General features: G+C 39.7%; 1 protein-coding gene across 1 annotated transcript in view; it reads left to right on the forward strand.

Annotated features, from left to right (window-relative positions):
- Nucleotides 1-3,059, forward strand: part of arap2 (ArfGAP with RhoGAP domain, ankyrin repeat and PH domain 2) — a 115,942-nt gene extending 112,883 nt beyond the window's left edge. The window contains 2 exon segments of the mRNA XM_051075709.1: nucleotides 73-198; nucleotides 440-3,059. Coding sequence (XP_050931666.1) covers nucleotides 73-198; nucleotides 440-808 — 495 coding nt within the window. The 3' untranslated portion in view covers nucleotides 809-3,059.
- The last annotated feature ends 15,656 nt before the right edge of the window (nucleotides 3,060-18,715 follow it).

An 18,715-nucleotide genomic window follows, 5' to 3' on the forward strand; every position in this document is an offset into this window, starting at 1 on the left:
ATTCATTATCCATCACAAATTGGTTTATTATTACACTACTCCTAATGTCTGCTGTTGGCTGTGTGTCTTCAGTACGGTTCTGACCTCTGTTCAAACACCGATAACTTAAAAGAAGCTGCAGATCACAAATCCTCCAGAAGGGGAGCTGTGACTGAGGTCCCCAAGATTCCACCACACAACCATAATTCCAGCAAACAGGTGAGGAAAGCAGTGGCAGTATTAGTTTCTGCTTATTTTGGCTTCTTCTTTTTGTGTTTCTGCTGTAGTTAATGTTACATTTGAGGAAGCAGTGGATCAGTTTTCCAAATGCCTTATGGTTTTAAATGCTACATTCAGAACACAAAGATGGCAAATTTGTTTAATCTGGCCCCTGTGCTTTTGTAGTTGACTTGAATTCAATCTACTGCAATTCATCTTAATCTGCCAGGTTTGCCCACAGCTGACCAACAAGAGGGCTTCTCTTGGTGGTGGCAACCAGGGGACCAACATGGATGTTGGCGTCCCTAAGACCAACACCATAGGCAGCTTCCCAAAGAACAACAACCTGCTCAGGGCCCCAGAGGTCCCATTCAGAAGACCTTCTCTGGATGTTAGCCAACCTCCACGGCTCCCTTGCCCGTCCCCGTCCAGACACTCACAGCCCATGCCTTTGCCTGTTCCTCCCAAGAGTGGCTGCAAAACCACCAACAAGAAACCTGCCCTGGGCAGCGAGGGTATGATGCCACCTAATCTGCTGAATGAACTGAACTTGGTGCTGAGCAAGACTGGTCGCAGTGCCAAGAAAAATGACTGGCAGGAAGAGAAGTAAGCAGGAGAAAGAAAGGTATTCAGAGCGGTCAACTGGAGCGGTAAGCGAAACATCACAGGGTTGAGTGATGAGAAGTGTGGAGGCTGACAATGAAAGACCACACAATGCAGATGAAGACTAAGTAAGTTGCTTTCATGAGGGGGAATCACAGCCTGAAGACTGCTTTTGAACTTGGATATATAAAGCAATGCCGATGCACAAGGGGATGTGGAAAACAGGTGCAGGAGACACTGGAGGTCATGCAGACCTCAGCTGGACATGGCGCTGACCCAAGCACTACAAAATGATTTATATACCGCTCTTCTAAAGTCCGAGAATGTTACAAAAATATTTCCAGCTGTCAAACCCCAGAAATTTCCAGAAATACTCCAAACTGCTTGCTTCATGCTTTTATGTTTCCAGTTACTTTGAAAAGGCTGTTATGTCCACATCTGAAAGTACTGTGGTTATTTCAATCTTCAGTGTAACATTTAGCTGTTTCCTTGGTAGCACTTTTACTACAAAAGCTGTTCAATTTTGCACACATTGAGTAGCAGTCTGGGTGGCACAGTGGTGCAGTGGGTAGCACTGTCATCCCACAGCAAAAAGGTTCTGGATTCGAGCCTCAGTTCGCCCAGGGCTTCTCCCTCTTCTCTCCAGGTACTCCGGCTTCCTCCCACAGTCCAAAGACATGTACATTAGGTTACTTGGTGGCTCTAAATTTCCCGTGGGTGTGAATGTGAGTGTGAATGGTTGTTTGTCTAAATGTGTTGGCCCTGCGATGGACTGGCGAGCTGTCCAGTGTGTACCCCTCCTCTTGCACAATGTCAGCTGGGATATGCTCCAGCCCCCCTCCTTCCACTACAACCCTTAACGGATAAGCGGAGGGATAATGAATGAATGAATAGCTATCCCCCTTACGTTATTAATTGTCAGTGATGGGGTCCGCCATTTACACAAAGAATTAAAATAGTCATATGCAAGAATGCAAAGAAAATTATGCATATGTGCATACCCAATACAAAAAAGAGAGGAGCAAGTTTAGGGCCCACTAACCAAAGTGGTTAATATATATGTTCATAGACATGAGATAGTGGGCAGTCTCATGTGTAAGTATTTATTTGTAATTATTTGTTAATTTTTTTGTAGCAGTTATCATTGTGACCTTAATCTGTATGGCCACTAACAGTGTTTTTTTTAGCATATCACCCTGTGGCACACCATCTTAGACATTGCACTGGCTGCCACCAAATTTAATTTTAATGAACAGTATGAATATATTAATAAAGATTGCAAAATGCTTTAACATGCTGTCTTACTTAACAGGTAAATCTTTAATGATACATTAATTCTGTTTGCCTAACATTTTAGTGCATGTTGTACCTTCATGTTTAGTTCAGTCACAATAATAAAACTATTTATGCTAAACATTAGCCAGTATCCAAATTTAGCTAGTTCCTCTGTTTGGTAGGCTTTTTTGCATACTATTGGTAAAAGTACACCCCACAATATAAGCAGGAGTAAGTGATAATTTCCCGAAGACTCACAGTGTTGAGATTTCTACTTAATGTCCCTTTTTAAAGAAATGTTTTTGTTGGTTGATCAGCATTGTTGCTGTCATCAGACACTGAAGACAGTGAAGCAACAAAATATCCTTACCAGAAATACATAAAAATTAACAAGGGAAAAAACATTTTCTTTTTGATTGAAAATTTTAAATGTACATTATTTAACAGACTTGAAATGACTGCAGGTTACCACAGGTGTCACCATATCCACTAAAATGGATGATATTTAGGATTATTACTGAAAGAAAGTGTTCATCAACAATATAGTTTGTCTGCCACCTCACACCCCTTTGAAATGTAATTAAGTATACACTGTGTTTAACTATATATGTAATATTTCATGAAAAACCTTAAATTTAAAGGCATGTTTGGGCTCTGTCAGTACTTAATTGAAGGCTTTCACTTAAAAATCATTGATGAATTGAGAAGAAACTTACTGGTGCATCCAATGTGTAGTGCAAATTAAAAATGTTCTATCTTTGCCAAACATTCTGAAAATATGCTAAAAATTACCTTTCTTGTGCCTTCACAGGAAAATGCAGAGGGTGGGAAGATGGTAGAGGTGTCAGTGTGGGAGTGTGTAACAGAAAGATAGATACACACAGAAAATTGATTTTCTGGGGAAATTGTAAGTTTTATACTTTTTATAGCAATGAAACTACAACTACACACTGGATGCATCAGATAATTACAGTTTGTGAAAATATTGTAAAACCATTCAAATAACATGGAAATGAAGAATTCCTTATATTATGATGGAAATGTGGTAAACCAAAAAGTGATAAACGTCAGTGTTGCTTAATGATAATTACCACCATCCCCTTCAGGTTTATTATCATCATGATTGGATTTTTTTCTGTAAGACTGCTAAGAGCTCTCTTAATCTGTGTTTTATTTCTATTTTAATGCTGCATCTGCTCTCCGCAGCTGTATATGATATAGTTAATAATGTACTCACAGGCTTTTTTCCCCACCAGGTAAATCTGCTCAGTATATAGGGATTTTATATTCTATTGAATAGATTTTCTTCTGTACACTCTGTTGTGTTCTGTGAACATATCTGCAAGATTTCAGAGATGGAGTCCTCATTGAGCAGCTTTAGCTCTGCTGTGGATTTCAACTTGAAAAAGACTTTGTCTTCCATCTTTGACTTATTTGTATATAATTATGTCATTATTTTATTCATCGATTTCATCCAGTTCTGCTTTTTTCTCGAGTGAAATGTAAGAAGAAAACCCCCAATCTCAAGTCACACGCTCTTGTTGAATAATGTATAGCAGTCGGAAAATGCACACGTAGGCAATTGTCACACAGGTTCCTCCATGAAAAATTCATATTAACATTTTATTTTCATTATGCCTCATACACCAGCTGCTTGTCCTTTGTTTCATGTCCTTATATTCTAATCATGGAGCTGCCACATTTGTGCACCCATGGTCTGAGCATATCTTATTAAGGCTTTGTTTGCACTGTACAAATATGTATTTTCTTCTAACGCCTGTATTAATTATATTACTATGTTCACAGCACTAGTAGAAATGAATACGTTCCTACCTAATTGGCCTGTTGAGAGTCCTTTTTATTCCAAACAGCTTGGCTTCTACCAGTAACAGACTTCAGTATATCCTCTTGGATCTGACATGTGATAATACAGTATATGTGCCTTTGACTGTTCTGAACATCTCTTTCCTTTCAAAATCACATTATTACTTGCTTGAGGATAGTGAAGATAACAACCTTTTTAAAATTCTTCACCAAATTGACTTGTACTAATGCTGTACCACCTTTTATGTCCTCTGTATCTTTCCATGGAATGTATATTTACCTCTGTTGTCCTCTGCGTTTCTATAACCCAGCATTTTTGCCATCCCCTCTGAGGCCTACAGTGTATGAGGGTCACCATATGGTGTAAGAGAGTTCAGTGAGAAGCTCTGCAAAGTCATGAAGATTATTATATGCGTCAACATTCACCATGTCTTTACAAGCAAGAATGGCTGCAGTGGTGAGTACATTACATTTCACATTCACTGATTCAATAGTGAAATGTATATTTATTTACTTCCATCTTCAGCTATTATTCTTAATCTCTCAGAAGGAGTTTAGTACTTTTTTATCCACTACAATAAGTTGACAGGCAGAATTATTTACTACTTTACAGATAAGATGTACAAATTAAAAAGCACAATACATTTTTAAAAATTAAAACATTGGTTTCCAATCATGTTGACCTGGGACAAAAAAAGCATGCATTCAGTGTCATGCTTCAGATGTCAGTTTGGTGTCATTTAAGTAACTGAGGCACAAAGAGGTAAAATTACCCAATATTTCACATAAAAAACAAAGACTAGAGAAAGTCTGAAAGCTGAATACAAATTTATATAGCAGAACTTTATTATTTTCTACCTTCTTAATCACCTCATGGCCCCTCAGAATTATCTTGTGACCCTTTGTAGAGGTCAAATCCCCTCCCCAACTTCATATAAAGTAGGTAAAACTAGCTCCACCTCAACCAGCCACAACAGTTAAATGCTGCTTACACACTGATGCATCACTATTAACAATTTAATGATGTCATCCAGTGTATATATATATATATATATATATATAATTATTAATTCCATACATAAGTTATAATCTTTGTCCATCCAATACAGCTACAGTCCAGACTGTATTTGGATTTTTGTTCTTCATGTTCTGTGCTTCAGCACTTTCAATTTAAAATAAAGGGACAATCGATACCACATTAAAGTGCCATGTCTCAGCTTTAATTTGAGTAGGTTTTCATCAGTATAGAAAGAACTGTGTGGGAAATATAGCCATTTTAACACATAGTGCTCAAATTTCAAGGGTTCAGAAGTAATTGGACACTTGGCTTCTGAATGTTTCTGAGGCAGCTCTGTGCTGTTTCAACAACAGAGCTCACATGTGGACTAGAGCTGATTGAAAATTGCCATTTATATTGAGGTGGAGTTGTATGTCAATGTGAGGAGTAAAGAGGTGGCCTTGCAAGTGAAGAAGATGATAATGAGGCTCCAAAAAAAAAGGAAGAATCTGTCAGAGATATCAAACGTAGTTGGTTTTCCACAGTTGGGTAACGTTCTGAAAAAGCAGATTGGCAGAGCAAGACTATAAAATGTCAAACAACAACCAGGTTGTTTGCCTGAGGAGCACAAGTCTTGAGGATGAGCGGAAAATTATTTGCATGGTGAAGAAAAACCCTTTTATGACTACACAGCAAGCCAAAGATGCTCTCCAAGATGTAGGAAAACACGTTTCTTTGTCAACGATCAAGAGAAGACTTTATGACCGCAACCTCAGAGGGGTTCACCACAAGATGCAAATCCCTGGTAAGCCTCAAAAACAGAAAGGCCTGGTTGAAGTTCACAAAAACATACAAAAAGAAACCAGCAGAGTTCTTGGAACAAAGTTCTATGGACTGATGAAAGAAAAATCAACATCTGTCAAAATGATGGAAAGAGGAAAGTGTGGAGAAAAAAGGAACAGCTCATGACCCAAAGTAAACCGCCTCATCAGTCAAACATGGTGCTGGTTTCATTCTGGCCTGGGCATGTATGGCTGCCAATGGAACTGGCTTATATTGATGATTTCACCACTGTTGGAAGCAACAGGATGAATTTAGAGTTGTACAGGAGCATACTGTGAACTCAACCAAATCCATCAAAACTCAATGGACGACATTTCATCATCCAGCAGGACAACAGTCCTAAACACACAGCCCAAACAACCAAAGGGAGCAGAGGTGGAATGTCTTTGACCAGCTGAGCCAGTGGCCTAATCTCTGTTTGCTGAAGGCCAGATTAAGGGGAGAGACACCCCCACAAGCGAGGGCTGAAGGTGGCTGCAGTGAAGGCCTGGGAGAGCACCACCAGGCAAAATACAAAGCATCTGCTCATGTCTGTGGGTTGAAGACCTCAGGCAGTCACTGACAGCAAAGGATTTTCTAACTTAAATTAAATATGATGATTTTGTTTGACTAAATGTGTCTCCGTCCAATTACTTTTGAACCCATAAGTTTTGTGTATTATGCGATAAAAGGGCTTTATCTCCCACACAGTTCTTTCAATATTGATGCAAATCCACTCGAATTAAAGCTGAGACTTGGCACTTTAATGTGGTATCCATTATTTTATTTCAAATTGAATGTGCCGAAGCTCAGAGCCTGAAGAACAAAAATACTCATTGTCTGGACTGTATATAACAGAACTACAGGAACTACTACAGAAACTTTTACCTCTACAAAGCTTGTAATGTTGAGTTTTGTTGAAACTGGCAGTTTTATTTGAACTATACTGTACGTTTATTATTGAAGGTGAAGTTATTCAAGCTTTAGCTGAGTGCAGTAAACTGAAAGGTGGAATTTTATATTGACTCTTACCCTCTTGTACGTTATGTAAAAGGGGTTGACAAAACATTAGAAACACCTCTTAGTATAGCTCAGGCCAGCACAACACCAGTGACTACACTATACTAAGCATAAACTCTCTGGCAGTATGACATTTGAGTGTATTTTTCCCCTGTCTAAGCATCTGTTTTGCTTCCATTCATTTCTGTAAAGTAATAAATTGACCTAGCAGACTCTTGAAAATGCTTGAGTTGTGGAATCCATCACAGAGAACATCAGGTCGGCATATATTTTTGTCTGTTTTTGTGTAAGTTACATTCTAATTATTATTCTATGGTAATTCCCTGCAGACTTTTTCGATTCAATCAACTCTTGAACTTTGGTGCCAGGCAGCAATAACTGAACTTTGACCAAAGTCGGTATAAACTTGATGGAATAAATAACTCAAACAAGTTTTAAGAGGAAGCTAATTGATTTCCACACAATACAGAAACAGATGCTGGGAACAGTCGGGATCAACAAAATCTAAAACTGTGCAGCATGTATTCGAAAATTAATTGTCAAAAATACAAACCGTACGTGGTTTGCAGTTAGGAGGCTGAACCTTGAAAACACATGGGTATGGTTCTTTAAATATATTTGGCTGATAATACTGACGTAAAGCACATTACCTTTACTAGCAATGGAGTCTTCTACATTGTGTTATTGCTACATTGCTACTTAGAGTAAGTAAAAAAAAAAGAAATCTTCCAGCAGTGGTTAGCTGTGTGCCTTGAGTCATATAGTACATGCATGCAGAGGTGTACAGTAGCAGAGCACCTGAGCTGTTATGTAGTGTTCACATAGGCAGTGATGGCAGACAGAGAGGAGGAGGGGGATTAGAGAGAAAAAGGAGCGAGCTGATATGCTGGAGAAAGAGCGAGAGAGAAAATGACAAGTTATTTCAAAAGAACAGACATGAGCCCTCTGATTCGACGTGAGATGCCTCTCAATTAAACCCAGAGTCTGTGTTTATTTATTTATTTATTTGTTTGTTTAACACAAGGGGTGTTGGACTCAATCTGATGCAGTTTTGAAATGTGGAGGTTATTGATCAGCCCTCGGCCTTGCGGAAGTGTCCACTGAGGCAGTGGTCTGATCTCTCCCCGTTTCTCTCTCCATCTTTGGTGTTTGCTCGCTTTGTCTCCATCTGTGAATAATATAAACATCAAGGGCAGGAATGAAAGAAAGCAGCTGAGTGACAGGTCTCAACATGGCTCTAATACTACTTTTTACATCTATATTCCAGTCTGCTGAGGAATAGTAGCTTGTCCTCGCGCTTCCTTTCAGAAACAGGCATGCAATTATCCTTTGCAGCCATATGCCTTATCTTAGATGCTTACTCATATTTTGAGGCAGAGAGGAAAAAATTGCTAAGATACCATATTGACTTAAAGCACACCAGATGTCCATGAGGATAATACACAAAAATGAAGCTATCTTCTTTGCTTTATCCCAGACCTCTGTAAATCAGGGAGACAGTACTGTTAACTCTGACATACTGCAGCTGTATAACATGCACATCGAGCCATGGCCCCGGTGATTTACATTTCCAGAAAGGGTAAGCCTTATATTAATGGAGCCGTCCATTTTAGGTGCTATAAATAGCTCACCGCATGAACTCGTCCCACTGCCGGCTGCCTTTTTACGCTGATCCACACATTCTGCCCTCTAATCTCAATTCTATTAATGTCTCGGGTGATATTTACGACACATGGACCCTTTTAGCCTGACACGGCTGTAAAGTATATGTTCAAACCAGCCAGGCTTTATCTAATTAAAAGCCTCTGCAATTGCAATTCAACTGGGATTGAGTCTTTAAAACCTCAATCAGTTTTTTCCCACCCCAGTTGAGGGAGGGAGCAAGTCACCGCAGAGCTAATAAAGAAGTGAATGTTAAACATTCCAATTAAACACTGCGGAAGAATAAGGCTGTAGATCATTTTCATATTTTTCCATTATTGGAATTATGGGAATGTTGCCAGATGGTCACCTCAGTGATAACGCTGTGTTTGTTTGAGTGGTAACCTCACTGTCTGTAACTGAAGCCTATTCCCAAATTGTTTTACATATTTGCATATGACTGTGGGCGTAGTGTCGAGTTATTAGTAACTCTGAGCCAAACACACCAGCACATACACACACCATTTCCACAGAAGTCTTGCTCATGGGCTTAAAGTGATAACACACCACTTGTGGCTCCAGTCAACTCAGAAGACAGAGCAGCAAGATGTAATGTGTTTTTTAGAAGGTAATTGTTAAAAGGTTACTGTTTTTACTCCCAGGAATTCTTCTTACTTGTCAAAACCTGGTGCCTACATTACCCACAATTCAACTCAAAAGCCAACAGTTCTGTCTGAGATGTTTTGGTTGGTTGTGCTATGCTACTAATATATCCTCAAGCAGAGATGTATGTAGCAGTACTCCCTGAGACCAGTATACACACTTTGATGTGTAAGATTGGTGGAGTTCCCCTTTAAGGGTTGTAATTTGTAAAAAGGCTTCTTTTTTGTCTGTATTTTTTTTTTTTTTTGCTCCTGCCACAGGAAAGAAGGTGATGTCCTCTTAATTCTACCTACAAACCTGCGACTGGTTTGGTTGTTTTTCCTTCTGTGGTAGCAGCTGTCAATTAACACAACACCAGATCTGTTTGAATCTGAGATGTGAAATGTGTCTGGAATCAGACTCCTGATTTTATGCAGGAAAATCGGTTTGCTTGTCATGGATCATTGAACTCAGCCTGTGAAAACAGTTGTTCAGTATCTTTTGTGACTCTGGAGGAATCTATACAGAAATAACCTTTGTGATGTCATCTGGGATATCTCGACTTTTGTATATGTGGACTTCAATTTTTAATGGAAAGCCTGCATTACAAGCTGGTGCTGTGTTTGAAAGAGGGTGTTTACTGGGTATGAAATACATTGCCTGCAGTAGTTGCAGTATGGAAATTGTAGGATCCAGTATTTTAAGAGCTTGACTCAGTCTAGGGACTACAAGTCAGGACATGTCAGCCTTTGCTACACAGCTTTTGACCATTCTATATTAGAAAACTGTCTCTTGCAGGTCCCCTGACTTTCTATAAGTCCAATACTAAACCTCTGGAGTAGCCCTTTAAGATGAAAAATAAATCCTGAGGTTTAATCTCTGCACATAGAAATGCTGTCTCTCCACTGTGAATACTGTGCACTGCAGTGGAAGAGAATGATTCTAATATTGATAGAACTATAGTTGGCAGATTCAAACAACCACAGGCTGGAAAGCTGTATATGTGGGTCTTTGGGACCTGGTGAAGGTTCAGTATGCTGAGAAAGAGAGAGGGTTTGAGGCAGCCAGAGCGAGAGGAAAGGGGCTGTGAGCTGATCAGGGTGGGCCTGTGAACCCTGCGGTCATTTCCATTTAGTAATCCACTCCAGAGGTGGAATGAGAAGCGAGGCCGAGCCGACCCCTGCATACCGCCGTCCAATGGGCTGGCGTATTTCACTAGTGAGGGGGCGAGTGCAGGAGTGGGCAGGCGTAAGCAGAAGAAGAACAAGGTAGAAGGAAATGAGTGAGAATAATGTGCCTAATGGAAATGGCAAGATTGCATACCTGAGCATTTAACACAGCAAGAAAGAAAGTGCATTAGCAAGAGAGAGGTACTGCTTGACGATCTCCTGACCCCTGAATTCAGAGTTCCTGTATTGGCTTTCTGTTCATGTGTAGGACCTTGACCACCCTATTAAAGCAGGCGGCGGGCTCCCTTGAGTGACCAGCAGCACACCACATAAGACAGTCAGCAATTTGTTGTGCACCATCATGCCCCCCAGCACTCCAAACCACACCATCCCAAGGACACAGATATAGATTGAACACCATTGATTTGAATTGGGGAGACTAGCATAATTTGTAGCCTCATTCTGAGTCCATTATTTATTTATCCTTTTCTAATCTAGAATGCCAGTCTTTCCACCGTAACCTTCATCTCAAGATTGTTTGTTCTAAATTACGTTATCAACACAGGGGGGTACAGAACTGGCAAACTGGAAGGGATTTAACGTTTGCTTGTTAAAGATGCATAGAGTTTCTATAGAGTTGCAGGGTAGTCGTCCTCTGAAGTTTAGGTGTCCTTGGTCTGTGTTTGATATACTTAATATCAGACTTACTGTCTATATACACAGTCCAAGCCACCAATCACAGAGTTCAGACATCTCATCATTATTGCATTAAAGTAATTGCATGGTTTTAGTGAGTCAATATCAATCAATCAATCAAGACTTTATTTGTATAGTACTTCTCATACAAAACACTGGCACACCACACTTTATTATTTGACTTATTTCCATAGCTGTGAAAAAAACTTGTTTTGGTTGCCAATTTAAAGTGGGACCATGTAACTTTTGAGAGAATAAAGAACCATTTTCCTCTTTGAAACGACTATCTGAATTCAAACGAAATGAAACATGCTCTTGCTTAAGTCAGTTTACTCAGCAGTTTTGTTGCTACACCCTTTCATGGTCTAGTATGACCAGTAGCCCGTGGAGGCTAATGTTAGCCAATGTTAGCAAACATCAGACAGATATTGCTGTGTAAGTTACATTAGTTAGAATGTTCTCTGACTTTAAGACTGACCTCTACTTGTGCTACACTAAATTTTAGCATTTACCATTTTTTCAGAAATGACAAATGCTGCCACAGAAAGTTGCATAATCTTAAAGATGGACACCGTTTAACTCTTAAAAAAAGAGAAGGGATATTTTTCCTCTTTTTACTCTATCAGTACAATGAGGGGTTTTGCTCTCTGTCATGACTGTTGTGGTGGGTAATGTTTGCAAACTTTAGTTACTTATAATTTAGTGACTTTATAACTTGTCTACTTTTGTTGCAGTGTTAGCATTTATCTGTTTTAGTCTTTACTATTTTCACAGTTTTGTGGTGGCTACAATGGCCACTATTCAGCCAAAGTTACATAATCATAATAATGATGCAGAAGTTTTGTGTTATTATGTCCTTCATGTTATCTTGCAGCATGGGGTTTTGTTTGTTTAAGAGGAAATGAAAGAGACACTCCAGGTGAAATTTGGTGCAGAGTATGTGTTGCTTTCAGCCCGTTCATGTATAGCAGCCTTAAAACCATTTTTAAAAATTTCTTTTGGCTGCTATCAATTTCCATCTCAGCTTGATTTTTAACATCGCCCTTTTCAGAACTGACTGAATTTGTTTGTTCTCTTTGGCTGTTGGAGGCCATTGGATTATTTATACACCTTTTCATTTCCAACTGTATTCAGCTTTGTTAAACCATTTGAACTACGTCATTTTCAGCACTTCTTTGTTCACTCTGTAGCTAGCCTCAAAGCCTTTTCACAGTAATGTGCCTGTAAATCTCAAGGTGCAATTAGCCAGAGGAAGAAACAATCACAGAACCCCATCTCATAATTGATATTAAGCCCTTCTATATCCAAATGATTGAAAAAGATCCAATCTCACCATTTTATTTGATAAGGCTCTGAACGCTATAATACATATCACATAGCACACACACACACACATACACACACACATACACAGAAACATCTTTCTGCATCTTGCCTGAGCCAGGCTGGTCTTTTTTTCTTGATGGCGAGATAATGACCCTCATTGGTGTGTGAGATTTCTGATTAGCAGAACAACAACAATGACTGCTAATTACCACCTGAAAGACAAAGCTGTGCTGATAGAAGTTTCTTTCAGCCCCATGGTGCTGCAAAATGGTGTGTGTGTGTGTGTGTGTGTGTGTGTGTGCGCGCGCGAGCACCTGTGTGTGCGCGCGCGAGCACCTGTGTGTGCGAAGCTCGTAGCTTTGTTTACGTTCATGTGGTTGATTTCCCACTAGAGGATATAAAAGAGATCGAGAAAGACCAAGGGTGAGGGGCAAGTGCTCTAGTGAGACATAGTTAGAGAAGGAAAGAGACAGAAGGGACGGATGAAAACAAAGGCAGCGATGATAGAGTCGTTCCAGCTCATAGGCATCAACAGTTTTTCTTTTATCAACCCAGCATTGACTCATTTAGCAGAGAGACACCTTCCTTGACTAGCCTGACCAGTGGATGTCTGTATTACAGATCTTGGTCTGGCAAAAGAAGGAAAGGAAAAAAGCACATCTGACACAGCAACATTATAGTCAAAAAGCATAGCGTAATACAAAACCACACAAAGCAGTATTTTCACTGTTGCTAGGAGATGCAAAGAGTTGCTAAAAGGGGAATGAGTTTCTCAGACGAAAAGGTTGTTACAGTAAATGTTTCTCTCCTCAGACTTTTGAGTAAAGTTACAAAAATCTTAGAATTGCTGTCATTTGCACTGCAGTGTAATGCCTACTGAGCCCATTGCCCTCTGAATCCATGTTTCTCAGGCTAAACTAAATCTTCTGTCTGTGCTCTGCTTCCCATACACTGACAGGAGTTGCTGCCTTTGATGTGTCCCCATCACTCTGACCGGGGATCTGCGTGGCCTCCAGCGAAATGTGTCCCAATGAATATTTGATTCACCTTGATTACCTATTGGTTTGGTTCAATATGGCATGCATAATGAAGCACAATGCAGCGGCATCAAAAATGCAGCCTGACAGCTCACCAGAGGAGTTGATGCACACCTGTAGATTGGCCTTCAATTCTGCTTCGAGGAACATCTATAAAATGAACTCCCTCCCATCTGGTATCTTTTCATCTTTGCTCCCGCTGCTTTACCTTTAGCTCCGACTCTCCTCTTTAATTGATCCTCTATTTTTCTGACCAGTTTACAAGTGAGTATCTGATAGGGATGCCTTGGAGGGAATTGGATTAGACAGTGGAAAACAGTTAGAGATAGAGCGGTTGCCAAACATCTGTCCATGTTATCAGACTTCCAAATGGATCCTGTCTTGGTGTTGTGTATGCTTTAGTTCTGTGGTTCTTAACCTTGCTGGCTTCTGTTTCCTTATAGCTAGGCATTACATTTTAAAAGTAGAAGTAACACAGTCATCCCCTTACAACTGAAAAGCAGAATTCATAAGCAACAGAGCACACCATTTCTCAGTTCAATCCAATCAGGGGTTTTGCAGCTACAGGCTTGCTTGGTCTGGTATGACCAGTGGTGGGGATAGTGCCCTACAAATGAATGCGTTAGAGTACTTGGATTACTTTTTTGTTGAATGTAACACGCTGCTAATTCATTCGCATTTGCACAGTTGTTTCTTTCCAACTGCTAGCATATCAGTGGAAGGTATCCTGTCCTACAGTGTGTCAGTGCACGCTCACTGGCGATATGGCAAGATTTTAAAAGAAACATTACCCAACACTGGGTATGACCGGTATCTTATGGTGGCTAGTGTTAGATAAACAGTGTTTTGTTATTATTCTTTCATTATTTAGTTTAGTTTTAGAGGCCTGAAATTGAAACTATGCAGTTTTTCATTCTCTCCTGTTGCCTTAATCTTCTCTGTTGATTTGTCTTTGTCCAATACTTTTTGAGGGTCCTGAGTCCCAAAGTTGGGAATCCCTGCTTAAAGGTGCACTAATCAAACAGTAGCAAGCTGTCTAGTGTTGCTCGTTTCCTGACCGTGGCTCATTGAAAACTAAATCCTCCCATCGGCTGATTTTTACCCTTTTGTTTCCTCAAAACTTGCCTTTTCTTTGAAGCATGAAAGTTCACCAATGTTTTTTTTTATAACTTCCAACTCCAATCGAACATTTCCTTCCAGCCGTCCTTGGATTAATCCATTTTCTCTCCCCCTTTCTAACGAGCCTCTTTTCTGCTTAATTAACATTAGTCGGGGCTTGTTTGTGCAGGCATGCTATTCAGGTCATGAATAAACTAGGGACTGGAACTGGTTTCTTTTGCATTCTGAGAACTGTTTAGTTCCTCCATATTCATCCCGGCTTATCGGGCGCATTGTCTGCATGCGTGTGCATATGTGTGTGTGTGTATGTGTGTGTGGTTTCCTAATGAATAGAGGAATGCTAATGGTGGTAAAACAGTGATTTCTCCAGCTGATTGGGTGTAATGGATGGTACTCAGAGCTCCTTCATAATTGATGAGGATGTCTTGTGGATGTCCCACTGCTGTTGTGCAATGATGGTGGTGTGTGTGCATGTGCACGTCAGCGTGTGTGTGTGTGGAAGCGCAGTGTTTTGGGTGGGGCCCGAGACTCCAGAGAAGTCTGCTCTTGTTATTTCTGCAGTAGCTCCTGTCAATTCCTATTAACAGAAGCACGCTCCGCCGTCTCCATAATGTATGACTGCGGATTGCAGGGAAGAATGGTGTCAGATTCTCTTATCAAATTGAAAGAAAACAAAGCCATAATCTAATTGTTTGCAAAAGGAGAATGGGATGATTAAATCTCATTGTTTTTCATCTCTCTCAGAGCAATAGAAAGAGACAAGAGAGAGAGGGAGAGAGAGAATGAGGACCCATCACAGTGCAGGAATGTATATAAAAATGTTAGTCTTTTCCATAGAAGTTTGTTAGAGATTGCAAGTGAAGTGTGTGTGACTATCAGGGTAAACAAAAACACAGTCAGTCAGTTCACACAGCAGCGTCTGATGAAATAGTCTAAACTGCATGAAGACAGACAGCCAAGGACATTTGGCTGGCGCTTGCTGCCTGTACAGTACGTATTGTTTATCTTAATGAGAGATGGTGTTTACAGGTCTCTGCTTATGACACTGCTACAAAGATATTTCATTAATATTGCTAGCCAGCACAGCCAGAGACAAAAAATGGATGTGAGGAGCAGAGAGGAAAAGGAGGAAAATGAGAAAAGAATGAGCTTTTATTGCTTGTTTTTCATTGAAATAGGTAAATTTTGAGATGACAAGGTGAGGAGCTGACCGCAGGGTTACAGTCTGCAGTGGAACTTTAGGCCCACGTGTTTATACGTGTGTGTGTGTGTGTGTGTGTGTGTGTGTGTGTGTGTGTGTGTAAAAAAAAAATAAAAAACAACAGTTGTGACATCTCCACTGCAGCACACCTGCGAGGTCCTGGAGAGCTAGCGCACAAACCTGCAGATTACCTCAGGGCCCCGTGGGGTCTCCCATCACTCCTACACAAACTCCTGCAGTTAAACGCATCTTACTCACTCGCTCCTTCTTCCTTCCCTTGCTTTCTGTCCTGTTGTTAGGCTTTCATTTTGCATCATCGGACTCCCACTGGTACCTTCACTGGTATCACATTTTTCACTCGTCCTTGTCTCTTCTCACTCCATCTTTTCTCTACTTCTCTGTTTCCCAGGCATTGTGCCAACCTGATGCTCCACTCCAACTCTTACAATTCATGGGTTTCACAAGTTTTTACAGAGGGTATGCAGGCAGGCAGGTACAAAGACAGATTTAAAAGGCCTGTTGTTGGGGGAAAAGAGGGGAAAGTAGCCACACAGGTCCAAAGTTTTCTAAGAAATCGATGTATTTATCCTTGGTAATGGCTCTGATGTATTGTGTACATAGATTACATACATTGTCAAAATGTAATTATCATAATGAAGAAATTTAGTTATTTTTCTGCAGTAACATCTCCCCACAGTGTTTAGGACATGGATTTTGTTCTGTAACTTAAAGGTGCTATATGCGTGCTATATAAGTTTTTCTATCACTACATAGCAGTGTTAGCATTAACAGATGTTTACTTACCAGGAGCTTCAGCCATTGTTGTGTTACAAAGCAATAGGATACAATACACCTTCTTGGAGCGCTATTTCTTCATTGGACTGAGAGCAGACTGGATAATGAGTTAACATTTTCTTTGTGTTTTCCCTCTAGAGACAGCTCTCGCGAGTACACAAATGAAGTTGATGCTAAGTTACAATGTTTCCTCCAGCTAACCTGCTAACTTCCACTTCCAGATGAAATACAAACTTATCAGAGTAACAGGACTGTATATCTCTTAAGTATTATAAAGGACAGTTTAAACCAAAACACTTATTAATCACTAATGGTGCAAACACTACAGACATCAGTATATGCAGGATATCAGAGTAATAAATATAATGTCACAATATTGTTATAGTTTTATTTCCTTAAATAAAAAAAGAATTGAAAATCCAAACTTTAATTTGTGGTGTGTTTAAGTAAGTGAGGTTATTAATAAAAAGCTGAATAAGAGAATACAGAGTTAACTTACAGGTCTACAGAGAGAGACAGGTTATTCATTACACGGGAGAGCAAAAAAGTCTTCGAGCAAACATCAATTGACTAAAAGAACAAAGGGATGTCTTTAAGAGCAGGAGGGAGCCCCTGTTTAGTTTCTTTCTAAGATGTGGCCTGCAATTCCAGCATTGCAATCGTCTAATAAAAATTATGCCTCGTAAGCAACTCATATTGTCTAGACAATCCATGGGTCAAAGGTATCTTTTTATTCATTAATTTTTGGCTTTTTATCCAAAGAGCTTTAGCAAAAGTGCACAGCTGAGAAAGAGTAGTAATTCTAAAGCCACTGTGTAATAGCTGATGCTTCATAAATTTGAGAAGTAAGTGACAAGCCATAAGCCTGGATAAAAAAAATAAAAGTCAACTTTTTTATTTCATTCTCCTCACTTGTGAATATGGGAAAAAACATAATTTGGAAAAACTTGTGGGGAAATTCAATACTGTCTTTATTGCAGCCAGCGCTCGCATTGGCAGCAATTATTATCAGCAACGGAAGCTGGACATCGAATAACACAATTCCGTTATTGATGACCAAGATGAAACAGACCCTATCAATATTATTCAGTTTCACCCATTCACTGTTTGCAGCAAGCTGCAGTGAAAAAAGTAATGAAATACCAGCAGGACAGTATTGCAGAGGCTGTTATTATGCCAAAAACTTGTCTTGTCATCTTATAAAAAGAGAAGATGAAATAAGATCAGAGTTTGCCCTTTTCTTGAGTCTTCATCACTGGACATCTACTATACTGTAAAAAATTCTGTAAGTGCAATTGGTCTGAGTTTCATAAGATGAAATTTAAGCAGATCCATTGAGGATTTACTGGTAAGCGGCGAAAAGCGAGGTGGGAGTAAAAATGTAAGAAAAAGTCAGAGAAAGTGATAAGATCAGAAAAGTTTGAGCAGTGATGTGAAATCGGAGTTGGAATGGCAAATAAAGCAACATTTTACTTTTTCTGACAACACTACCGTTCTGGGTCCTGACTTCCAGACGGATATCAAATTTGTTCCCGAATGGTGAAATGCCTTCATGATCCACTACCTCTCCTCAAATTGAATCTGGTCTGCTCCTTCCTCAGCTGATAATAAGGGGGTGGGAGGGGGATGTCTCAGGTTTTAAATTATAGAGATATAAATGTACACATTTACATCTGGGGCACGACTGAAATCGCAGACGATACACATGTTTCATGAAACACTTGATCATATCTGTGGAGAATAGCTTCTCCCAGTGCTTCCATACAATTAGCCAGAATTAAGTGTAAATTCACATCTCCTTTAGCAGTCAGCATCGCAGCATTTTTCATACATTGTAATGAGTATCACAGGGACTCTTTTATAGAAGCATTCTGACACAAATTTATTCTCACCATCAAATCTGAGCCAAAGTGGTGGTTTATGAAAAATTGATCTCAGTGCCAGAATCTTCAGGTTACACTGATTCTCTCTGATAAATTTAAAAAACTGACATAAATTACAGTTTTTATCCAAAAACCAAATGCTGCATTTATATTTTGATTTGCTGCATTCTTTAAAATAATAATATTGTAGACTTTTGTTCTTTTAACCGAATCCCCTTGATCATCGCAGTAGTTTGTCTCTTAGATCAAAAACTGGAAGCAAATTTCTCCCCTTGCTTAATTTAGCCCATGTACTTCCTTCATATTTTCAACAGTAACGGGGTTGAATTTTGGTCAAAAGGATCTTGGAAAGCTCATGCAGAATAAGATAAGAGAATAAGAGTCTTGCCTGAAGACATAAACTCATATGTGAATGACAAACAGCTGTTTCATTTTACTATGCAGCAAAGCTTATGCATCTGCCTCCA

This window comes from Lates calcarifer, linkage group LG14 (assembly GCF_001640805.2).
Source record: "Lates calcarifer isolate ASB-BC8 linkage group LG14, TLL_Latcal_v3, whole genome shotgun sequence".
NCBI lineage: Eukaryota > Metazoa > Chordata > Actinopteri > Centropomidae > Lates > Lates calcarifer.